Source organism: Uloborus diversus, chromosome 5, assembly GCF_026930045.1.
Source record: "Uloborus diversus isolate 005 chromosome 5, Udiv.v.3.1, whole genome shotgun sequence".
In the NCBI taxonomy this organism is placed as follows: Eukaryota; Metazoa; Arthropoda; class Arachnida; order Araneae; family Uloboridae; genus Uloborus; species Uloborus diversus.
The window spans coordinates 114,372,724-114,399,518 of NC_072735.1; the positions used below are offsets into that span (position 1 = coordinate 114,372,724).

The 26,795-nt window shown below is 32.5% G+C and overlaps 1 protein-coding gene across 2 annotated transcripts in view; it reads left to right on the plus strand.

Moving 5' to 3' along the window:
- Nucleotides 1-26,795, plus strand: part of LOC129222730 (roundabout homolog 2-like) — a 180,690-nt gene that overhangs the window by 115,370 nt on the left and 38,525 nt on the right. For both annotated transcript variants that reach the window (XM_054857260.1, XM_054857261.1), the window contains exon 3: nucleotides 4,621-4,757. In XM_054857260.1, coding sequence (XP_054713235.1) covers nucleotides 4,621-4,757 — 137 coding nt within the window. The remainder of the gene's footprint in view (nucleotides 1-4,620; nucleotides 4,758-26,795) is intronic.

The following is a 26,795-nucleotide window of genomic DNA, read 5'->3' on the forward strand; positions in this document are numbered from 1 at the left end:
TTTGCTGGGTGTTCTGTTTGTTTTCCGTGTTTTAGTAATTGATATAGTACGATTTCGATATCTCAAATCTTTTGGGACGGGAAATTTTTTCGAGATATCGAGTTTTTGAGTTATCAAGGTTTTTAAAAAATTACACTAGTAACTCTCACATTTACACACACGTACGCTATATGCATTTATATATGTACTATGGGACCATTTAGAATTACGATCGATAAAGTAATCTTCAATATTTCACTAGATTTGAAATTTTCTAATTGTCGAAAGTGCACAGGATAAGATTTTGAAATGAACAACAATTTCAACTTGGTTTTTTCACCTAAAAATTTAAAAATTCTTGTTTTATCTTTAACCAGTAACCTCACATTCAAAAAGTTCTCAGCAGTCATTTTGTAGGAGTTAAAAAAGCTGAATGATAAAAATAAGGAATCCATTTTCCGTTTTCGCTTGAAAACTGTCAGACGAAAAATCGAACCCCCCTTTCCTCAAAGTGGGCAACATGTCCGAGAGAAATGCACAAAAATTCTAAACTCTGGGGAAAACACAACACCCCCCTTCATACCAACACTCCCCTATTCACAAAATTTCCAAGAAAAGAGATGATAAACGTTAAGCAATTGTCCTTAAAACTGGTTTTGCTACAAAAATTGCCAAAGCAAAAGGACGATTGAAACTTGCTTCTGTGCAAAAATTTCGACATATCAAGGGCTTCGAAAAATAAATTTCGAGATAACTATGGAAAATACATAGGGGTTTCTATAGAAAATGCTGAGGAAAATTTTTGTTTCTAGACATCAAATGTTTCGAGATATCAAGGTTTGACTACACGAAAAAATGCTGATTTTATTAGGTTATGGGGCGAAAGAGCGAGCGCGGATCCATTGGGTGGGTCATGGGGTTAATAATCTTTTTTCCTCTCTTCAACTCAATTTGTGACAGAATTATGACATTAATGATCCCCTTCCGATGGTGACCCAATCCAAAACCAAAATCTGTTTTATTTATTAGGCTTGCCAGATTTTTGAAATGTTCAATCGGGACACCGGAATCCCCCCTCCCCCCGCGTATTCATAAGGTTACACAACCCTGGTTGGCCTTTAGAGTGTTTTATAGAGAGTAGTTTATTCACAATGCGATGAATAATGGTTACTTATTACGAACCTTAAACCAGGAGTAATAAAAAATGACACAAGCAGATAAATCTAAACCTTTTATTTCCTTTATGGTAATAAAGGAATAATAAAAACATGAACAATATTTACAAGTACATTTCTTTGGCTATTAAGTTTTTTAGAAAGTCTTTTTGGTCTTACCCATGTTGTAAAAATTCCCACGCGCTAATCCGATTTAAATTTTGCAACTCAATGTTACAAATGACAAATTAATTATCCCTAATAATCCTTCATAGTTAATTATTGTTAGACTTTTTTAGTCATCTGTAATCAAATTGATCTTTTTTCGGGACGTGAAGTAAACCAGCCGGGACACAGAGATTTTGTCCAAAAACCGAGACGTCTCACAAGCCTATATCCATCTTTCATTTATTTACGTTAAGAAAAGTCGCAGCAACCGGCAAAGGAAAAAGGAATTCTCCCATTATTTTCTCGTACCTAAACCAATGAACGTCTAAGTCAATTCTATTTTGAGGACATTAGTCATCTATTTTTAAAAATGCGATTTTAGTTTCCTGGTGAATTTTGTTAATTCAGATTTTTCTATTAATTACTGCTGGAGTAAACTGAATTGTTCAACAATTACTTCTGCCCACAAATTCTAATCTTTAGTACTGCCAACGAGCTGACTTTCGCGGTTCTCAAGAAGGGTGGAGACAATCTTGTTGCATAAATCTTCGCAAGAACTTCCCTCAGAATCAATATTTCTCCGTAATACATATCTGAAGTACACGCGCGCACACACACACACACATCTTGCTTCTTTAAGCCTACGCTGTCTCCCCGTAAGTGGGTGATTTTGCTCCTAAGCCTTATTGATTTTGTAACTAACACTGTTGATGCTTGGAATTTATGAAGGTTTGATGCGCTAAAAATATGAGGGTGAAGATAAATTTACCACATTGGGGAAGATGAATTAGTGCTTATTGAGACGATTACTGCCAACATTTTCTCACTCGTTTTGATGCATGGTCTGTGGTTAAATTTACTTTGGTACCCTCTTAGCGGAAACTAACACCCATCTTCAACACTTGACGTTTGTGGAATTTGCATTCGCGTACATATTTATGATTGAGAACCATTCGGATGAACCTGCTAGTGAAAAGATTTGACTTTGTGAAAATTTTACGTAAGAAAAAGAAGTTTTTTCATTGCTTGATGGAGTTGAATGGGAAAATCACTGAAGGAGGGGAGCTCTTTTTAAATTTCTTCCCCTGGTACTATTCAATAAAAAAATAACAATTGAGGCAGTGAGAAGCAATTGGATCTAAGTGAACTTTTTATCTCGCGAAAAACGCATTTGAAGTTTAGGTTTCATGTAGAGTTTCATTTAGTTTCTTCTCTATATCCTGCTATACAGCAGTACCTACCTGGGATGCTAGTTCTATTTTTTGCCCCGAAACAGAGAAGAGGTTCTCCTACCGTTTGTACAGGCTATCTCGAAATTTTTAGTTTAGGCACTTGCATCCAGGGTTAGAAAACATCATGATATTTTATATCCGATATTTTGATATATATATCGGATATTTTGATATATATCCAATATTTTCAATCCTCACAAGCTAAAGTCTTCAAAATAGTAAATGTATCCTCAAATCACTGTTTACATTCTTATATCTTACAATATGTAGATTTAAATTTAATGTTTCTTTCCTTATTTATATCTAATATTTCATTTTACATTTTTTATCAAATTTAATTGAGTTAATTTAGCATTAGCTGTTTTTCTCATGTTAGCTACTTTTACATAATTATATGATTCAGAAATAAAAAAAGGCATTAGTCGGTGTACAGTCATAACCATAACTTTCTGGCCAGTGACCAACGTTTAATACATTCAATTAGGCACTTTTAATATGAATTAAAATTATTACATTACTAATAATATTATGAATATAAAATACAAGTAAAAAAGGAATATTATATTATGTTGTTATATTAATGATGTATTAATACATCAGAGAAGTTTAGTACATAACTTTCTGGTTACGTTTAATAACAAATGAACAATTTTACTATGATTAATAAATTTTGGTATTGAAAATACCCTAGTTGAAAAAATAAATATCCAAAATATCACAGGGTGGCGACAGATCAGGGAGATCAGGGAAAAGTCAGGGAACTTTATTAATCAGGGAAAAGTCCGGGAAATATCAGGGAATTTTGAAAAAATAACAAAAAATTAGGGAAAATTGATTTTATGAAGAAAAAAAATTTCTTTTGCTTTACAAAATGAAGTACTCTAATTCGCTACGCATTTCTCGCCAATTATCTGTTCAAAAAAAAAAAATAAAATTAATGAGGTGCGATTCTGCACTGCCACATATTTGTGCATTTTTTAATTAACGTTTAAAATACTTCATTTTATACAAACATACAATGGATTTCAAGTAGAGCAAAGAAAGAAAACCATTATCATTGGTAACGTAAATCAGGGAAATTTGGTGAACTTAATCAGGGAAATCAGGGAAAAGTCAGGGAACCTTTTTTTCACAGTTCCTGTCGCCACCCTGTCGCACGTATCTCTCGGGTACACTATTTCATACATATTGTTACGAGTCCAGCACACTTCTAGAAATTCTTTAAATGATGACACTGTTCTTATGAAGACACAGGAAATTTATTTGCAAAAATGTACAATTTTAAGTCATTAACAATTACTAAATTATCCGTAGCAATTAGGCAACTGACTTTTTTTCACAGTTCCTGTCGCCACCCTGTATCATGATATTTTCAAAATAAATATAGGATATATATCGTAATTAGAGATGTAAAATTACCGTAAATTTTTAAGTGGTGCAAAGAAAAACGTTTTTTTTACCGGTTTTTTTCGGGGAAAATTGGAAAAAAATGAAAAATTGATTTTTTTATGAATAAAAATAGGGTTTCTTAATAGCTCTGTGTTTCTTGGAACATATAAAAGCTCCTGTTTCTTAGCAATTTGTTATAAAATCAAGTAATAGTCAATGAGACGGTTGATGTTATAAAATTGTTAAGTTATAACAATTTGTTTAATAATAGTTGTTTCGGCCAGTGCACATCATAAGTCAGGCTCTCCAAGTTTATTATCTTTTTTTATCAATCACTAATGATTTTCGATTAGGTAGATTTGATATACATGATTTTTGATAATTTTGTTTTGCGGCCGAGCGCTGCTTTTACCCCTTGGAAAATCCCACTTTATCCCTTATAGGAATAATTACCCCCAGGTTGGGAACTACTACAATAAGGTAAGCTGCGAATCACGCCCATATGAACACGTACTATACATAAATAAACTGGCATTGTGTATCTAAGCCTCTTCTAAATTAAAATTGGAAGTGGAGAGTTTGTTGTTTTAAGATTCACAACTCTCCGGACCTGAACTGCCCTTTTATTTCACTGATTTAATTAATAAATTTATCTAGTTAATTAAAAACTAAACAATATTTTTTCTTCTTTCATATAGAGTTCACATTCAAGAGTCTGATGGTGGTTCTCAAAAGGGATTAAGACTTGTATTTACGAACGTTGAAAAGAATGATGCGGGCCAGTATACTTGTAGTGACGTTGAGTCTAGTATCAGTTTTGAACTCATCGTGTACCGTAAGTATCTTTAAAAACATTCATTCGCTTTTTCCAGTTTTCTTTTTGTAAATGTTTTTTCCCAGCAATCGAGGATTTGATTTTGCAACTGGAAGACCTCATTTATCCGGGCTAACTGGGACTAAAGACAATCTGGGTAGTAGAAAATCCGGATAATCCGTGTTGAACGGGTAATAAGCAATACAAATCCTAAAATAAGTAGATTAACCGCTCATTACGACAAAAAGCCATATTTTGTAACAAAATTATTTAGTAGAAACCCGGAAGAATATAAATAAATGATACCCCAAGATTTTTTACTGGAATGAGGAAATAAAATGAATGGTTTAACTTTAAACCAACTTCGTTTTTCTTTAACAATTTATGGGTTGCTATTAATTTCATTAGGTACAATTAATTTTGTTAAAACTAGTCTTAATATTAGTAAAGATGTGAACGTTTGGGAGTTTCTTGTTGTCGGACATTCTTTTTATTCAAGTTGAGACTTTTTTTTTTTTTTTTGATTTAATGATTTTTTTAAGTTCTCGAACGGAATCACGATTTAAAATCCTTATTGAAGTAAAATATCGTTCATTTTCCAGTCTTTAATTTCAGTAGATGTTCTCTCAGGGGTAGGAGTTATCCTAATATTCCTAAAATTTCGAATTTTGTCCTAAAATTTTTATTATTTTACTTCATATTTGCGCAGAAAAGAAAATTCAACCTAAAAAGTGAACTTTTTATGATGATATGCCTATATTTTAGGATAAAATGACCTTGCTATTGCTAGACCCTACGAAATGTTCTCCAAAAAAGAAAGAGAAACCCATGCTGCTGCTGCCTTTTTTTCTGTAGAAGGGGGGGGGGGTAATGCATTTAATCATAACATATACTCAAAATGAAGCTATTCGTTTTATCTATCCTTTATGACTCTTGCAGTTATTCCTCTACTGAAAAAAATATATAAAAATAAAATAATAAGGAAATTAAAAACAGCTTCGCAGCAGATTTTCCCCCTTTAAATTAAATGAAAAATATGTAAACCATGTTAGCTGAGATGTCGCTCTCGAATCTGGTTAACATAGAAACTTATTGTTTGCATATTGTGCATAATGCTATGCACAAGGGAGTTGAAAAACTTTTGTTCAACAACTTTTAACTCTTGGGCCTGTATGTGATAAACTGATTGAGCAGAATTTAGTTATTGAACATTATTTCTTAAAATATATATCTATTCAGTATGAAAGTTGCAATGTAGATAGATATAACAAAACTGCAAGTTCATTAGAAAAACCATTTTCACTTGTACACTTACATTTCGTCTCATTTCCCTTTGACCTACATAAAAAATATCTACTATTACAGAAAGAAAGCTTAGTTCAGTTTTTGTACCTAAAATTGAACAAACTTATTAAAAGTATATTTTTAAAGTTCATGAAATCTAAAGTAGTGGAAGAAAAAAAAGTATATTTCTGTAATAAAATGCTTATTTGAATACTTATTATAAAGTCAAATTCATTAGAAGATTTTCCTTTAAATTGCCTGTTTAGATTAACTCAGATTCAAATCGTAAGATAAAATATTTCCACTTCATAATGTGTCACTGTGTTAAAGAATAAAAGATTGAATGCATTCTATTGCAGTTTTCAAGATTGAATTTGAAACGTTTGATCACCCACTACAAAAATCAAGCTTACAAATTACATTTACGTTATCGAAACTTGATATTTGTTGTCCTAAAAATGTCCGAAAATTTTATCAAAATTGTGTTCTAAAATTTTTGAAATCACCACTCCGAAACCTGTTCTTTCTCTTTCTTCTTTGGCCTATTTTGTGTATGTTTGTGTGTTTTACTAATGAGCTTTGAATCGAAACTTACCGTACTTTTTCGGCTGACCAGCTAGTAAATCTGGTTTGCCATCATGAAGGACATGCCTATCTAGTAAAATTACGTTTTTGTCAACACAAAACATTTTCGATAGTGATATTCTCAAACCAATCAGTAAAAATAACTTCATTAGTTATGCAGTTATTGCACCGTCGTTTTTAAAGTTTTCCCATTGTCTCACCTCCAGTATTTCTGCTTAATATATGCTGTGAAATATGAATTCAGTTTTAATTTTAAAACTTTAGCAATCTTCTCACCACATTCCTTTTTTGACTACAATTTAATATTGCGCGCAGGAGCCTGTGAGTTTTAATTTCGTCATGGCTACAGTGCTTGCAAAGTAATTCTATTGTTTATGTTTCATTGCTCAGTGTGAATGCATAATGAAGCAGCTAAGCTTAATTAAAATGCAACTTTATAAATTGTAGATAAGCCTAATAAATGCTTCCTCAGGTTTAACGAGACATTGTTCCATTCTGTGCTTTCTTTTATTTCCATTCAGGAAAATGTGCTAATGTTATTCTAGGTAACTTAACAAAGTGACGCAAGGCTTCTAATAAATGGCCAGTGGAATAATTGTTTATGTCGCTGACGGGAGGGGAGGAGGCTAAACTTGGTACCGGAAGTTCGTGTGTTTGCTGATGGATCACTGTAATTACCACTCTCCTCTTGTGCCCTGGGATTAGCTGGTGCTTTTCTAGCTCAGTTATTGCTTTTGAAGTTGTTTTCTTTTAATTTGTTTTAAAGCTGTTCATGTTTTGGATTTGCATATTCGTAATATCGTAATGATATCGTGGAGAAGCAGCGTTTTTAATTTCAGAGGTTGAACATCAGCAGAGTTCGAAATGGAATGTTTTTGTTTGTTCATGGCCTTGTAGTGGGAATCATTTTGCGAGAAATTTAAAGTAGTCAATCCTGTTGAAATACCAATATTGAAAATCAGAGTTATTATTTGCTGGAAAGAGATTTCATGGTGTTTTACTCGAAACGTGAACATATATATTTTTATGCAAAGAGATTTTTGCCTGATGTATGATTGATTCCTATAGATGGGAAAGTAAAAATAGCAAGATAATATTCTTAAAAACGTTTGTATGATTGAATTTCGCTCTCCAAGACGTTGCTCATTGGTTCATGCCAAAAGATGCTCTTCTCGAGCATGCTTCTGGAGCATGTGCTTGGCTAAGTAGGTAGTAAAAAATTAAGCTGTTGTGTCTGAAAATCGAAAGGATAGTGTCTTATTGTCTTAACCAAAATTAAAAATAAACAATTTTTTTTTTTTTGAAGAATACTATGTTTTGAGCGTTAAACAAGATAACAAGATTGCGATAAGAAAAAGGTATAGGTGATTCAATAAATACATAAACAAATAAAAAAAAAAAAAAACTGTTGAAATGAAAAAAGGGTGGTGAGGGGGGATGGGAATCAAAATTTGAGTTGAGTGCGACAAAAATAAGAAAATTTAACATTATCTGATAGGCAAACGAATCATTGAAGGTGATTGATATTCTTAACCAGTGGCGTAGATAAGAGAGTGGTCCCCGGTTCCAGACCCCCACCCCTCAATGTTGAAAATAGATTCTCACAGGGAAAGTTTGTTGTTGTTGTGGTGGTCTTGTCTATGGAACTGCAATAAGGTCTGAATATTTCCAAAAATTTGGAGGATAGATTTTGCGACTTCTGGTGTTTAAAAACTCTAGAATGCCCTCTGGTAGCGAGCCAAGTCTAATACATGTAGCTAGGATGGCTTGATATTTGAAAAAAAAAAAAAATGTTCAGGCGTTAATTGGATATGGGGACAGCGTTTGCTATTATTGTGCTCTTTTAAAATATTTTTTTCATCATCTAATCAATTTTACATATGACTGTCAAACTGTCATGTAGTTAAAAATCAAACTATTTATATTTGGCTATTTACATTTGCAAGTATCAGAGATTGCTATTCTTAACCTTGACACCCCTCTTGCGTCAGTGTTCCCAGCAACGTCTCGCGTTTATTTATATATTTTTTTGAATCTTGATTTACTTTCTATTTTTCTAAAAAGATTTAAATTTTTATCCTGACTGGTCTATTTTTATGAATTTTATCGCCTCATTTTCTTGTACATTATTTGTCATCTATTCGGACATCATTTTGTTATATTCAATCTTCAATTATCAATACATCTATCTACTTAATTTTCTAACTTTTTCCCTTCCATCTTTTGCTTTCATAAACATTTTGAAGCTCAGGAATATCTGCAGCTCCTGTCTCAATAGTTTGTGTATTCTGCGGCTAGTTTTTCTCATCGATCACCCTGAATCCTACCCCTTCTGGCTAACCATTATGATTCTGAGGAATGTAATAAACGCTTACGGAATCCGGTTTGCGGAATTAGAATAAAAATTTTGAAACATTTTTTCAAAGAAAAATTAAAATGAAAATGGAGAAAAGTAAATTATCACTCACAGAAATAAACAATCAACTAATTCTGAAAAAAAGTCGAAATTGCAATTCAAAACACGTAAAAAAAAAAAAAAAAAAAAAAAAAAAAAAAAAAAAAAAAAGAAGTAAATTCCTACTCAGGTCAGCATTTTTAAAAAATTATAGTTACTTTTTAATAATTACAATTAACATTAATATTTATATACATATGGTAGAATCATAATATCTAATGGAAAAATAGAAAGTCGCCTCTGACGGTATTTATTCCTAAATTTATATCGTGTTAAATATCTTGTGTAAGAGAACTTTTTTTTCCTTATAAAGCAAAAATAAATTAATTTAATTAAATTAATGAATTAATATTTGATAAAACTATTAACATCAAGTTTCATACACACCAACCGAAAAAAATATATATATTTGAACTTGAGTGGATGAATAAAAGGTATTTTATTTTCGATTGAAAATTTAATACTATATAGGAAAAGTATGGCTGAAGAAATTGTTGTACAGTGAAATCCCGTTACAACAAATACCGACACAACGAAATATCCGTTTCAACGAAATAATTTTCCAGTCCCGATTTAATTTCTATTACATTGCTTAAATTCCATTACAACGAAACTCCCGCTACAACGAACACCTGAAGTTCTTTGTAACGGGATTTCACTGTTTTTAAAATCTTAATCATTATAAATAATCAGCTGTCGATTACGCAGTGATCAGTCAATTTACTTATCGGTTCATCCATACTATCTTCTGTCTTCTGTTTCTCACTTATTCCCTCCCATATTTTTCTTTCATAAACATTTTGAAGCTCAATAATATCTGCAGCCCTTTTCTTGGAACTCCAATAGTTTATGTATTCTCCGGCCAGTTCTTCAAATCGATCACCCCGAATCTTGCCCCCTCTGGCTAACCATTATGATTCCCAGTAGATACAAATGTAATGGACATTTGCGGAATCCGCTCACGATGTTGTGAGCGATACTATATTGTGGTCTCTTGGTCCTCCTTTCCGCCACCAAAGGCGCTTTTATATGTTTCATTTGCTGCTTGTCACGGGTTGTTTTGCTCTTCGTTTGAAGGTTTCTTTCACTCGTTGCCTATGAGATGATCTGTCCTTTTTGCTCCCATTCTCTATTCTTTCCCAAACCTCATAAAAGAATCCTTTGGAGAGGAAAGGGGAAAATGTAACTGGTATCATGCATGGAAATTGGATTTCGACGTAACTCTGTTCTAAAAGAACTGACTTGTTCTATTTTTGTTGCTCAATATCTTTTTTTTTTTAAATATTTCCCATTCTAAAAGTCTCTTCAAAAAGCTTTTTATCACAAGGTTTGCATTGAATAATTTGCAATACTTTTTTTTTTCTAGTGAGAAACGCTAAACGTGCTCAGCAATTTATTTTTAATTATAGTTGAGAAAATCCACGTATATCAACCGTACAGTCGGGTCCTGACTTAAGCGAGGGATGCGTTCCAAGACTCCTCGCGTAATTCGAAATTTCGCGTTGTGAAAAAAATATATGTACATAAATTTTTTCGAACCGTACCGAATTCCTTTAGACACTTATAAACACCCCTCAAACTGCTTTAAAGCATTTCTCAACTATACATTACAGCTTCTTACATAAAGAACAGAACTTTTACTGTATTTAAAAAATAAAAAGGTTTTTATTCAACATGAAATACTTTAAGATGCAAAAAATAAATGATCAGTGGGAGGGAAAGACATAAAATAAAACAGTAACACATTTATGAGTTAAAAAGGAAGGTAATGATAATTTATGCTCTATGATCATTTGTGGCTCAATTTGTGACAACAGCTTCCTGATCTCTTTAATCCACAATACAAGAGTAGCTTCCATTTTTATTTTATTTACTTTGCTAGACTGATCTGCAAGCTTAAATATTAAAACTAAGTTCTGAACTTTTACGGATATCGTTTTGTTTTGACTTTTAATTGTACGCATGGAAGATTCACTCATATTTAATGTTACGCTACCATCGGCATTTTGTAGTTGTTCGAGCACTTCGAGAATCTTAGCCTTTTCTTTCTTTTTTTTTAATCAGAAACTTTCTTTTTCTTCCCATCTTCACAAAGTTTAGATAAAAGTGCCACTAAGAAACCAATATATTTCATCAACTTTAATATTTAGAATGAAAAAAAATAAATAAATGAAAGATGCTGAGGGGTTATTTGATGAACTAACAACTCGATGTGTAGACTAATTTGATGTGTGAATTTTCGCTCTCAGTGATGCTTGAAGGAATGTAATAACATTCACGAAATGAATATTTAGTAGCCAATAACGAAACCGATACTTCCTTCTAAAAAATTCGTGTTGTGGACGAAAAAGTCGCGTTAGCTCTAAAATTTGTAACTTGGGGGAAAAAAATTCGCGTTATAGCCATTTCGCGTAAATCGAATCGCGTTGTAGCGGGAGTCGACTGTATTGGTATTGAGTGCAAGTTCTTCTGTTTTTGCTCTTATAAGACGGCGTTGGCGGACTTAATGTTATGATAAATATGATGCATATCATATTCATGCTGATATATTTCAGAGGAAAAGGGCCTGGTCATGTTTTGTGTGAGCGCAGTACATTTGTATGCGACATTTTTTAAATGGGACCCGATGGAAGTTAGCGCTGATTGGCGGAAATCGCTCCAAATTGTGACGAAATAGAATGATATTCTCATTAAGCCTAACTGCTATATGTAGTGTGTTAATGTATGACCAAAGGCACTCACGTAGAGAAAAAAAAGAAAGAAAAGGAATATTAGAAAAGTGACGAAATGGATGAATAGAAAAGAATCTATCACTTTTTTTTCGACATTCTCAAAACTATGAACTTGCATAAATACCCTCATTTATTGATCATTTTATAATCCTAAATACTTGTTTTGAATTTTTAGACCCTCTCTTGGCATACTTTGGTTATTTTAGTGAACCAGATATTTACTTTTTTGCACTAACACATATTTTTCATGCAAATTAACGTCTAATTTAAATTAACTTCTAGTTAAAAACATACAGTAAATGTAAATACGTACAATAACCTTGAAAACCATTAATGAATGATAAAACTGACGAATTAGGGGTAAATAAATTAGCACAATAAAATTCTCAAAATTTTGTTTTCAGAGAAAAACCAACATTTCAAGAAAGCGAATGTAACATTTTTCGAACCAGCGTTGATAAATCTGTAATATCCATTTTCACGCAGAAACTCTCCTGGCCACAAGGTGCAACATTAAAATTTTTTTCACCAACAAGATGCATCGAAAAACTTGACTCTGTTCATAAATATCTTAGTATTGATCCATCTAAATTTTAACCTGACTCATCTTCTCATAAATTTATTCAACTTTTCCTTCCCGATTCATTAATATTAATGGCCGCATTAAACTTTCTCTCAGCCTGCAGGAACCAAATTCCACGGCTGTTTTTAACACTGCGAATTTACCATACTTTCGGCACACATTTTACATTTATTCATTTGTGTTCAATGTAATGAGTAGAATTTTATCCAGGATGCGATCAATTTTAGATGAATTAAAATATTTGTGACCTTTTCCTTGTAACTTTTTCTCAGAATATTTACCTTGCTAATGTTTACCATTAGCATATTTAATGGATGAATCGCTCTCAAAGATGAGCTCAATTAATTGCTTTACATGTTTCAGGATTTCCGCTTTGTTTGGTTATTCATACATTTTCAATTTTGTTTTTATAACCGGAAGCAGAAGGGGAATTTTTAAGTATGGAAATCGAACAAGGTTTGTTTTTATGCATTTTTTACACCCTCATTTTTCTCGAGGGAGTTGCCAAAAAAAAAAAAAAAAAAAAAACTACTAATATTTGGACAATCTTTTGAAAGTTAACATGTTTTGAAGAAGAAAAAAAATTGCTTCTTAAATTTCCCAGAACTGCACATATCCTCAACTTTCAAACAAAAGTTAATTCGTCACTTCAAACTTCTGAATCGTTATGAAAATAGTAACAATTGAGCCGCTCAGAAGCCAATGCGGTTAAGGGTGCTCTTCACTGAGAGTCTGAAAGCTTCGGATCCAATGCTAACCTACGGGGAAAGTTAAAGGTTATTTTACAATATTCCTTTGAAGTTTTCGGGTCAATTTTTTTTCTGAGTATTTTTCAAGCCTATGTCTGTGTATATTAGTTTTTACTTTTTTGATACGTCCATTCTTCGATTTTTTAAAATTCGAGAAAAAATGAATTTCTTCGAAAACGAGGTACTGTTGGACCTTTCGCTCTGTAAAAAAGCTGCAAATCGTGCTATCGAAATTTTAAGAACGCCCCAACACGCAAAATATTTCCAGCTCTCTTTTGAGACTAAGTTTGAAATGATGCGACCATTTCTAAAAAAATATCGGAGTTCCAACCATCTGAAATATTTTCGAAAAAGCTCAATTTCTCTACTAAGCCACGCCCTTCACTGGTCCCTCCTTTCTTGAGGGGAAAAACCGGGTGAGGTGTATAAGATTTACGATCATTAGCGCAAACGACCGTTTCCATTTACTACTCCCCTCTTTTCCGGAGGCATTTTTCAATGAAGGAATGAATGAGTGCTTTTGAAAGTGAATCCACATGCTTGGAAACATCTTCACGATTTGATTTGTGTTTAGAAAGGATATAGTTTTTAAAGAGTGCTTCTGAGATAATTCTTGTGAATTCTTGTGCTAAATGACCTCCTGAATCCAAATATGACCACCTTTTCCCATTCACACGTCCCGCTTTTTTGGAAATGTCGCCCGCAATTTTTTTCAGTTTTTGAGTTTCATAGCCATTATTTTTATTTGGAGGGGAAGTTATCGTTATATTATACATTAATACTTTTCTGAGGGGCTAGAGAGGTGCTACGTTTGTACGCAAGAACATATGAAGGAAATTGGTTAACTCATGGGGGGTATTACCACTTATTATATTTTTAAAATCATCAAAATCCATCCTTTTTTCTAGGGGTTTGTTTTACAATTTTTTCCCTTATTTTTTGGCATGAAACCAGAGTATAGGACTCACACCTATAAACCCTATATCCGAAAAAAAAAAATTTCACGTTGTAAATTTAAAAAAAAGGAAGTATCGCATTTTGCGTAAAGTTGCATCGCAGACCTTCAGTGAAGAACCTTTTCGTGTTATTCAAATTCATTCACGGATATAATTAAGATTAAAATTATCTTAAGTATGCTTATAATATAGCATTAATGAATATTTCTATTTCTGGGGATGCACTACCCCCATTACTTTTCACAACATCAAGAAGGCATAAACAATGGAGCTGGTGCATCCAAAGAAAGATAAATATGTATATTAATGCTATTTTATAAGCAAATTTAAGGATGCTTTTCACTGAGAGTCTGAAAGCCTACGGATCCAATGTTAACCTGCGGGGAAAGTTGGATGAAGATTTTACAAATTCCTTTGAAGTTTTCATGTAAATTTTTTTCCGAGTATTTTTCAAGCCTCTATCTGTGTCGTGTACTTTTTCCTTTTTTGAAATATCCATTCTTTGATTGTTTAAAATTCGAGAAAAAATGAATTTCGTTGAAAGAGGTGGTAGGTACTGTTTGATATTTTGCTCCATAAAAAATCTGGCAAAATATTTCCAGCACTCTTTTGAGACTTTGTTCGAAATAAAGCGACCATTTCTTAAAAAAAAAAAAACCGAGTCCAAAACCGTATTCTAGATACTTACTAGATATTTGGATTCTATTTTTGTCTATATTATACTATGTTACTACAAATGTAAACGCATAAAATGCTTTCCACAGCTCAACAAACATTTTTGAAAATAATTTCTCGAGACAAACTCGTAAAAAATTCTTTACAAGGTATGTACACATTGATCATGTAATTCATAATACAGTGAAATCCAGTAACAATGAACTTCAAAATCGGGACTGAAAACTTATTTGGTTGAAACGGGTACTTCGTTATACTGATATACGTTGTAACAGGATTTCACTGAATTTTTCTTTTGAAGACTTTCTAAGGAGAAAAATGATACATACCTGCATTTCTTTAAAGCATGAATGAGTATAAAAAAATTGTTTTAAAGCAGGGTTGGGTTCCCAGGGTCGTGACCCCAAATGGGGTCGTGTAGCGTTTCTTCTTCGGTCGAAACATTATTCCTACCACAGTATAGTTGGGGGTGGATCGAATCTAACATAGCAGTTTTGTAATGTAGGATCTAACGTAGCTTTCACAATGTTGCCAGGTTAGGTCCACACCTTGCGATACTTTACTGACATGTAGGCTACGTGATCACAGGTCCTTTACTTAGTCAAAAAAGGGTCGCAACGTGCAAAAGATTGGGAACCACTGGTTTAAATTTACAGATAATTAGAGAACTGATGGGGGAAGGGGGAGAACACTGACCATTTTGTTTTTAACTGGATGAATACACCATGTTCTAAGAATCTTTCGGTAGTCGTGTTACACTGAAATTTTCATAAGCTCAGACAAATAATTTGTCTGACGTCTAAAACATTTCCCCGAAACCTAAGGTTTTTCAATTTTAGCCGATCTTTATCAATATATATTTGTGTGTATGCACTGTGCAGTCGCGTCTGTTCATAGTGAAGTCTAAGGAACCGAATAACAATTTCGTATATAGCCTCAATTTCGCTATAAAAAGGTAAACAACAAGAAGGGAACTGAACCATAAATACGATATATACGGCTTGAATATTAGTACGAAAAACCAAATTTCTAGTTGAATTTTAATTCAAAGTGTCAAAAGTCAAAGTTTTTTAATATCCTGGATAAAAAAACAAATACATAGCCACAAGTTTTCAATCAAGCAATGCATTTTCTACACTTATAATTTACATCTTTTACTTGTGCTTTTAAGACGTTGTTTTTGACTTTTATCTATTTCTTGCACAAAGCTCATGCTTTTTGAAGTGCATATTTTATTTACAATTTACACATTTAAAAATTGAAGCTATTTTGGAACACCCGATTTAAAATGGTGTTAAAGCTTCATTGAAACATTATCATTATTTAATATTATTCATAAATGGGGGGAAAAAATTCAAAAAAAAAAAAATTAATACCAAACAGAAAAGAAAGAAACATTTAGCATCCAGCTCATAGCTTTCATTTGAATTTTGATGTCTTGAATTTAAATTATGTTTTTCACAATCACGAATTGTGGTAGAACCCTACTCGTTGGGTTTCTTATTTCTACAAATGGTTCCTATCAGAATTATATTTGTAAAAGTCATGATTTGAATACAAGACGTCTACATTCAAATGAATTCCAGGGGCTGGATGCTGGACGTTGTTGACTGAATGCTGTTTTTGTCTGAAAAGTATTGTGTAAAATCGAGAGGGTCGGGAATAAGTAAAATTGATGGCGGGGACATGAACTTCACCGCCCAGGAGGAGGGACATGCTCGCGAAGACACGTGGAACAGACGAGTTTGCATTAAAAGAATAGAAAATTAAAGTCGAAAGAACATCAACTACGGACAAGTGAAAACAATAACCAACTGTGGTCGCTCAAAAAAAGAATATATTTGGTCTTGGTCAAGCAATAAGGTATTCGAGGGCGAATGATTGGTATTAGTCTCACGCAACTTTGCGCACATCTCTCAACTTTTGTTGATTTTAAATGTTAACATTTATTGACATAGAAATTACACTATTTTAATGTAAAAACGTGCAAATTAAATTACACTTGTTTCGGGGTTATTAAGAACATCTTTATCAATAGAGATAGATACATGTGTTTCTGCCTTTTACATCATTCAAAAAGTTTTTATTGGGCCTGACAGATTTCTCTTCCACGTTCTGGAGTTATTTGAGTTACCCTAATTTTGCTAACAGTTTAAAATTTCTCCGGGAAGTCGAGAAGAGATCAAAAAAAAAAAAAGAAAAAAAAAGAAAAATTAGAAAAATTAGAGCAATAAATGTTAGTACACTCAACAATTTATAAATTATGCTTCATGAATACTTTTATACAAAAAGAGAAAAATTAAATTGAAATATTTTTAAAATTTAAAGGATAGTATACTAATGTGTGTGATTTGCAAATGTGGAATTATATTTTCAATTCTGATATTTTTTTCTGAATATAAATTACGTATGTAAGACATTGTTCACATTCTTACAAGCAAACAATTGACGTAAATAGGGAATATTCCACGTAATTGTTACGATTGTTTGATTGATTGCAATAGTTTGCATCAATGAAAGCTTGATTGAGTGCAGCTATCAAGTTTAGGACTTCGTTTGCACGAAGCTGTCAACATTGTGTGGTAATAAAGAGGTTTCATTTAATTTCGAAATGCGAGCATGAATGAATTTTCTGAAAATTATGCTTTTAGCCGTTGCTTTTCTCACCATAGTATCCGCAGAAAGGAAAGCATTTCTGATTATGTTTATTGTTATTATTACTATTTTGAATCGCAGAAAGCAATGCATAACTAATGTAACCAAAAATTGAAAACCGTTAGGAAAAAAAAAAGACCTGAGAAGAAAAAAAAAATCAAAAGTTTTAAAAAGTTATTCTATTCCTCCTAACATTTTGCATTTGAATAAGTCGAAGTACATTGTTCCAAGTGTACTGCAAGTAAACTGCAGCTTGTATTTTTAATTTAAGTACATTATTGCAAGTAATTCCCTGTTGCTCGTGTAATTCCACCCACGAAATGTATTTTCAAATGTTCTCAAACATCATATAACTGCTGCTTCGAAAATACACTTCAATAAAAGACTTACCAACTACTTATTATTATAGCCTGTTGCACTTTTCGTCTAATGCGTAAAATATTATTATTATTATTATTATTATTATTATTTTTGAAAAAGAATTTCAATTTTAAGAAGTATATTAATCATTTAGTCTTGTGTATGCTGCTCTAGTCACCATGCTGATTATCTATGTTTTTGCGGGATGATTTGTTTACTGATAGTAAACAAATGCAGCCCTGCGCATGATGAATCACCAGAAAAATATAAATAAATATCTAAAACAGTAATTGATTAATTAACAAAAATGTCAGTTCAGCGTTGCATATCCTCCATCGAATTGCAGAAGTATTCCTTTTTCGACCATATATATATATACATATATACTAAAAATAGCGGGATCCCCCCCCCCCTCTTTGAAATGTAACCATATCCTAATATGAAATTGTTTTCTGATTACGACATTTCTGCCGTTCTCACAATAATTAAAAATAAAATCAGCATCGTTCCACCTCTTGACTGTAAATATCCGATAACCGATATGTAATCTTCCCTCCTCACCCCTCACCCTTTTTTTCCGGGACTACACCACAGGTTTACACTAAGCTTATACCTCTTGTTATATATATATATATATATATATATATATATATATATATATATATAATCATATCCTAACGCAAAAAATTGCATTCTTTAATTAAACATCAGACAAGAAACTAATTAGCTTTATGAACGAAATAAGATTCGGACGTGGCAATTGAAAACATCGTTTAAAAAAAAAAAAAAAATAAGACAATCGTTTTTCCTGTTCAATTTATGATAAATTTTCTTTTCATTCATAAATTTTTCATGAATATAAAATCTGGGAACGCATATCCAAAAAAAAAAAAAACTTTGTTTCAAAAATTACGGCAGACCCTTTGGTACTGACTTTATTTTCTGTTCTGTTCAACCTTCGCATCGGTACTGTTCAAGTGGGGTTTCGGCCGCCAGCTAATTTCCTTGATTGCTCTTCACGACGGGGGTCATTTAGGGGTTTCTTTCCCTCCAGAACAATGACAGCTGTGACAGGTCACGTGTTCCTGCCTTACATCGATTACCGTCCACTCCATTGGCTGTTGAAGTGTCAATCACTTGATTCAGGTTCACGCCCATCGTTCAAGGAAGAAAGTCATTTACACCCTAACTTCAAAGTTTTCCCTCACTGAAGAGCAGCCTTAAGTCCAAAACACAAAAATTAAGAAAATTAATGTTTTTTGATGCATTAGTTTTTAAAATTCTTAGTTTATTAATTTAATTAAAAAAGTGTATAAAGTCTTTTTTTCAAGGTATAAGCTCTGCAAAAAAGCAAGATCTATACAGGATGTATTAATAAAAACGTAAGTATTTATTGAAATAATGACAGCATCTTAAAAATTTCAGGACTTATACCTTTTGGCAGCTGAAAAAAATAAGAAATTTATGTTAAAATAATAAAATAACATTTATTGTCATAAGTTTTATGCTTATTCATCATAACAAAACATCATCTTCTTCCGAGTTATTTAAATGTAAACCTTGATCTCCACGTGTTGTTCTTAATGTTCTGTAAAAGTCCTGTTTAATTGGAGGTACATACTTTAATAAACACATGATGTCTTTTTTTGTTTCTCTTGAAATTGTGCTGCCATTATGATATAATATAGGTTGAGTTATATTTTTAAAATTTACTGGCCTACCTTTTTTTTAATATTAATTACATGAAAAGTATCATCCTCATCAAAATTTTGATATTGTTTAACTTGTATCCTGTTTTGTTTCTCAACATTTCTTGACCATTTCCCAGGATTCCTGCTGCCTTTTCTACCAACATTTCCGTTGCTTTGATTATTTTCTATATCTTCGTTATCTGACGATGTTTTAGAATCCATACAATTAACTCTCCTTGAATTAGAATGAAATATCGTATCACTTTCGCTATGTTCTATTTCCATTGACATTTTTAGTTTTCATACCCTTACAATAAATATTTTTTATTTTAAAAAGTCAGAGTTTTTACAGTTATTAAAGAAAATTTTCGCAAACACTTCAACGTAATATTTTTGTGTTCTGACGCACATGCATAAAACTCAAACAGTTCTAATTAGAAGGTAACGGTTACAGTTACTAAGAATTTCTTGTTTTTCAGTGTTGCTAACAAATATCGAAAGAAGAAGAAGAATTTAATTTTTATTTCAAAGTTTATGTAAAAAAATGTTGAGAAAAGGCGGACTTATTTACAGTGGCTTCTGAAATTAATCTACAATATATTCAGAAGCTATTAAAAAAACGGGCTGTCTGACCTAGAAAAAAGTAACCAACGAGTAAATCCTTTAATAACTAAGAAGATTATTATTTATTTCATCAAAATTTCCAAAAATCAGAAAATATCAAAAAATGGACTTAACCGCATTGGCTTCTGAGCGGCTCAATTATCTCTCAGGAGCCTAACTCTTAAAGCTCTAGATTAGCAGTCGCCAGTCGTCAACGGGTGACCACTTTATTGGCTACGAAAAAATCATGTCTTAGTCGCCAAAATTGGCGACCGTATATATGTTTCTTTATTTGTTTTTAAATCATATCTTATATCGTTTTTCTACGACAACACGCTTCCAATCCTGAAACGTTCAGAGCATCAGTCGATTCCACCTTGGCAACTTAACTCCCCCTAAAGGTTATTATTATTATTATTATTATTATTATTATTTCTTTTTTTGTGTTAAATATATTTAAAAAGAATGGTTATAAAAGTCAAAAGTGGTTACCATTTTTTTAGACTGTGCTAGCCAGAGGCTACTATTTAAAATTCCTAGTCTAGAGCTTTACTAACTCTTAAAGTTTCTGATGTAACTTATAAAATGCCCAATATAAGGATTTATATCATGAAATAACTACTGACATTTTGAGTAACTTTAATTTTCAATTTCTGTTAATAGTGTTATTGCATAAAAGTTTTTTGAAAATGTAATTCAAATCGTAAAGGTAAAGTTTGCAACATACAAGTTGCTTGAACATCTTTATTTAAGTGTGTTTTACAGAGTTTCTAAATAACTTTTGTTTCCAAGTATGCATCGGTAAGAAAATTGGCCGATTACCGATTAATCGTCGGGGTAGAATAATGATCATGAAGAATTTTAATACCGCAATTTCTCCATTACGTCCTCCCCCCCCCCCCTCAAATAATGTTCCAAAATTTTTATTCATTTCTGTGAGAAATTTTTTTATGTTGTTATTAATACAGTTTCATTACGTTAATTAGACATGAAAATTAAAATATTTAGTAGGAGTGTGTGTTCAACAGACTTTTTAAATTTAGGAACTATTTTTTTACTATTAGTAGCCACTTAATCCTAGACTTTTATTCATAATGAAAATGAAGTATCATGCTAAAGACAGAGCGTAGAGAAAAGTATTGGCACATGAAGTATGTTGTAATATTGAAAATGTGCATATTTATTCAGAACAGAAAAATTGAATTGGGAAAAAAAATATTACTTCACCCATCAATTTTTGTATTAAAAGAAGAAAAAAAAATGAAGCATGTGCATGAAATTTTTAAAACCCAAAAGATAAGTAAAAAAATAAAATAAAGGAAAGGATTATTTAGTGTAGGTTGAAATACATGAACTTGCAAGAAATTGGTTATGTCCTGATCGTGCTGAGATATTCATGATGTTTTTGCATTATAATTAAAAAATACTCGGATTTAATTCCTCATAATAATGTTATGTGTACGTCAGCTTTGAGGATTAATATCAATATTTCATTCAGTTTTGTGCAGTTTTTCTATTGTTTGTTTTATTTTAGGAAGTACACTTTCTACTTTCATGCTATATGTTATACTTATATTGCAGAAAATTACATGTATTTGTTGCTAATAAATTTATTCATCTTTGTTTCTCATTCAAGTAACTCTTAAAGAAGTAGTATTTCGAAAATATTTTCGCCGCCGATTAATCTGTAAAATTTGGCCGCTTACCGATTTCTGCGCTTAATCGTTGCATCCTTTGTAGTTTCATTCCATTGCGTTCATGGACTCGCTGATGCGGTCATTGAAAATTGTAACCACAATTACCTCTTTTTCGTCCAACAAAGCGATCTATTTTCATTTTCTATTAATGGGAAAGTTTTTTGACAAAATATTTTTTCTCCCCTCTTCTCCGCGATTTGAATATAGCTTAAATTTTAGCTTAATATAGCTTAAATATTAGCTTAAATATTAGCATTAATACGGGTCACTTTTCCTGTAATTGAAGGAAAAAGTTGTTAGCTAACAATTCCCCCTAGCTATATACCCCACCCCACTTTAGCAAATCGTTTAGCTTTAGCAATAGTCGTTTGACGTCAACGTAAGTGATGTGTGTTTTAAATTAACTCTTATATCAGAGGATGGTGTGTGTTTTAAACTAACTCTTATATCAGGGGCGCCTATCCCTCTAAGTATGAGACTTATTCCAATGGTTTATCCTCAATTTTATCGGCATTCAAAATTTACTTTCCCCTTTAATGTTCAAAAGGTATGATTGAAACTAAAAAAACAGGGGGAAGGAAATTTCGTGTCGTCGAAACTGGGGAGATACCATTTAAATGAGATCCCGCAAAAATTACCCCACAAAAACTTCAATGGCGCAGTCTGCGTCAAGACCTTCACCCTGCCCCTTATGGGTACCCTCTGATTCTATTACTTTTTTTAATGCAAAAGAATTGAAAAGCATTAGAAATACTTGAGTATCACCTTTGCATGAGTATATTTTGGATGCGTAGTTCGGATTTGATACTCTTCAAAGACGAGTAGCAATATAATCTTCACGCTTTACTGTATAATTGCTTCATAGTTTTCTCTATCCTAAATTCCTCACGGCAGTGAAATTTTCTTCCGTCTCATCTGTTCCTCCCACTTTCACACAATCCAACCGGAACCCCATCCAGTTTTAAAAAGATGATTTCGCTCCATATTAGATAATTTTACTCGGATGCCGCTGTGTTGCCCATCATCAGAGGAAGAGAAGCGATACTAACCGTTCCTTTCATACGCAGTTAATCGAGCAATTCGGTTTTACTTTTACTGCTGAGCATTAGCGTTGAGCCCAAATCGTTAATTTTAAGGCCAGTCATTTCGGTTTCTTATGATCAGCACAGTTCAAAATATGAGTTTCCGTCAGGCATTTGTATCCAGTTATATTTGCAGCCGATTCTCTCCCCTTCGTGGCCGGAAGAAGCTCGGCCGATGAAAGATCCGTGGATATTTTTCATCGGGAATAAATAGACGGAGACGAGCTGACGGATCATTTGCTGCAGCTGGCACCGGATTTTCCGACACATTCCTGGAACACTTGGGCAGGAAAAATGCCGGCAAAATACACCACGAACGCCTGTTATCGTTCTAAGGGAGAAAATCGATATTCTCCTTCGTTCCAGTTTCTTGTGCACAGGAGGAAGTGCAGGAAAATTGTCGCTAAATTTCTCGTCTGTGATCATTATTTCGAGCTAAACGTCAGAAATGTCATCTGAAATTTGCACTCCAGTAGAGTATTCAGCTCTTTAGTACAAAGCTTACAATGCAAAATGCTTAGCACTTTTTGGGCGCGAAGATTGAAGCAAGTCTATTAAAAGATAAACAAATAAATGCAATCCTCATATATATAATAGCCGATGCTCGAGTAACCTGCTAACCTGCGTGTTTCAACAATTAAACTCGCTCCACGGCATGATAATTTTATAACATGTTTTGGTAATGTTTAACGTGCAGGGAAAGACTTGATTGTGACAAGGCTAAACTCGACCCAGGTAACTTAACTGCTTCACTGGTAAGACTGCATTTCAGGGGAATGAAGAAACGAAAAAATGGTCAACAATGAACGCTACCTACTGGAGTTTAGGGTTAATCCGCTGGAGTTAGGTTTAAAATTTCAACTATGAAAATATCCTCAAACAGGCAATGGCTTCGTTCAAATGTAGCAGCAATTTTCACCCGTCATACTTTGACGGGTGACTTTCTAGTAAATGAATAAACCCGTTCAGTCGGAATATGAAATGCTTAACCAAAAATGTTTTTATTTTGGTAGACAGTGTACTGCGGTAAACAGTATTTAAAAGACAAAATTTCAAGTTTCTAGGTGAAAAATTTAAAGAGCAATGTCATGTCCCACAATCTGGACATACATTTTTGAAATACATATTTAAGATTAAAAAAAATCGATGAAAAATTAAACATACGTGAAATACTTCACTGTAAAATGTTCTCCAAATAATAATAAAACATAACGTAAGCATTTTTAATGATCAATAAAAGATTATTCATATATAAACAAAAATCGGAAAGAAAACCTCTCCTATGCGGCTGGAATCTATGATTGGAAAAGTGAGCCAATCAATATCAATTATTAAACTAATAACTGCTGTTTAAAGTTTCTGGCCGGCATACGGGAGGCCAGGTCTGAAGGGCTTAATAATAATGATAACAATAAGTCATAAGTGTCAACATAATTGATGAAAAAATACTCTTCATATAGTAACTGTAAATTGAGATAAAACGTAATAGATGAATTCTCTGAACAACATTAATAACTTCTTCTAAACATGATAAAAGTTGTCGATCCTCAAAAATTACGGTTCCATTAATATTTTGTCAGCAGCGGCGTAGCTCCAGGGATGGGTGACCGGTAAAACTCAAAAATTTTCATTTTCTCGCCCATAGAAAAGAGCTAAGTTTAACCATAGCCTCCCCGAAATGTTTTTCTGTCGACACACCACTTGTTGTCAACAGTGTAGGTGAATATTACATAACTGAAGGTGCAAACAATGGTTTTATGCGCAACTTTTATGCCGATATCAAGCATGTTTAAAGTGGCATCGTTATTGTTTGTAGCAGAGAAGGAATCTATTTTTTTTTTAAATTTTTTAGTGCAGTTCACGAACATATGAATGGTATATTGAACCCCTTCCTCTGTTTTAAAATCGATTATTTTTTAAAGCAATATTTTTTAATTTAAATTTAATATTTTTAAAAAGTTTATTAGTTAAAAAATGAAACAATGAAGCAAGTATAGTACGAGCAGGCGGTATGACATGAAACCTTCACTGATTCTATCCAAGCAATTAAAAAAACGTAAAAAATAAAATAGGCTAAATTGATCATCTGGAGATAAAAGAAACAAATCCATACGCACAGTTAATACAAAATGAAATAATTTCTTGTTTTTTTAAAGTTCTGTTTAAGAAAGCCGCAGTTTTACCGAAGTTTAATTCAAAACTTATTGCAATCATAATTGATATTACTGCTTTATAGCTTCTTTTAAACAACGAGTTTGGTATTTTTCATCATTTATTTACCACAACTGTCATCACTCATAGGATTAATTCGCAGTTTAGTAGGAAAAGCATATTTACTGCACATAGTTCTGCTTCTTTATTAGTTTATTAAAACTGCATTAGTCGGAAGGAGAGGGGGGGGAGCAGGAAACAATTTTAATTCTGATAAATATTGTATCGGTACACGTTCCTATTTTATTATCTGGTTGAAGTTTATTTATGTTTACTATTTCGAGTGTTTAGTCGAAGAACTCTTTTTGGTTTGCTAGAAGAAAAAGTATATTCTGTTTACGTTTCATTACTTAACAATGAAAGAAATACCTAAAACACAATTTTGTTTCTCGGAAATGAACCTAACTGCATTCTTTACCGACTTATTTACATTTAAAATTCCTCTGCAAAGGAAAAGAAAGAAAGAAATCTTTTGCTAAATGTACGCGATTGCGTATCCTGTTTGTATTTGGATTTAACAAAAATCAAGACTTACTATATAGTCCTACGAAAATAACATTGCACTCTTAAAAGTCCTTGACCTTTCCAGTTATTTGTTACCATGTATGAAATTGGGATTTTTCAAAAAAACCCAATATTGAGCTCTTAAAATTCCCAAGATCGAGTAAGAAAACCCAAGATCATGTAAATAACAATTCCTATTCACTTTTTTTTGTAGTTGCCTCTGTTGTAGTTGGCCGACTATTAAGCTTAAAAATGGTAAAAGGATTTTTTTTTGAGAATGAACACTAAAATTTACCTCTTAGTGATTATATCTTCGAAACAATTCCTTAAAAAAGTGCGGAAAAAAAAGTTAATTTCTTGACTTGATTTGATGCAACTGTACAGAATACAGATGGTACAAGATCGGCAGGGAAATTATACGACACAATAAGAGAAATAACATACAGGGCAAGAGCGGATATATATATTTTTTTTTGTATGACTACCAACTTAAAAAAATAATAATAATAAAAAAAAATGTGCATTTCAAATAACTTAGCTGGAAAACTATATTTCAGTGAAAATACTTAGTTTCATCGTTACAATGTTTCAAAAAGTTATCTTTTTCATAAATAAACTCAAATCCCAAGAATTTTGAAAAGAATCCCTAGGACCCTAGATCTTCTAGAAAAATCCAAGCCCTGTATGATACCCAAAACATTGTGTTTTAGTTAAAGGATTGTATCCACACAAATGGACTGCAAAACCAATCTATATTGTACACAAAAGATCATTACTCAAGTTTTATGTTATGCATCAGCATAACAGTCATCGTCTTCCACACACATCAAATCATTCATTCCCCACAAATCTTGGTCTTTCTTGCGTTTTTGTTATGGATTAGCTAATCATCATCCCTTCTTTTGCGGAAGCACGGATCGCCTCGTTTTTTCCTTTTTTCATGGAGCGTAATTGTTTTGTGAACGTGGAAGTGCTGTCTAAATGGCGTGGAAGGTCACTTTTGTTCTTACAGTGTTTATTTCATGAATGCGTTAAATTGGGCTTCCTTGTCACAGAATCATGTGTTAGAACTAATAATGTGAAAGAATTGTGAAGTGGCGGTTACCCGATAAACTATTTTTTCTAATTTGGCACGTTCCCAGTTTTGAGTTGGTCTCTCGATTTCATTTATAGTAAACGAATGAAAGGGGACTTTCAATGTTGCAGAAATATATGCGTTGTAAAACTATTATGATTA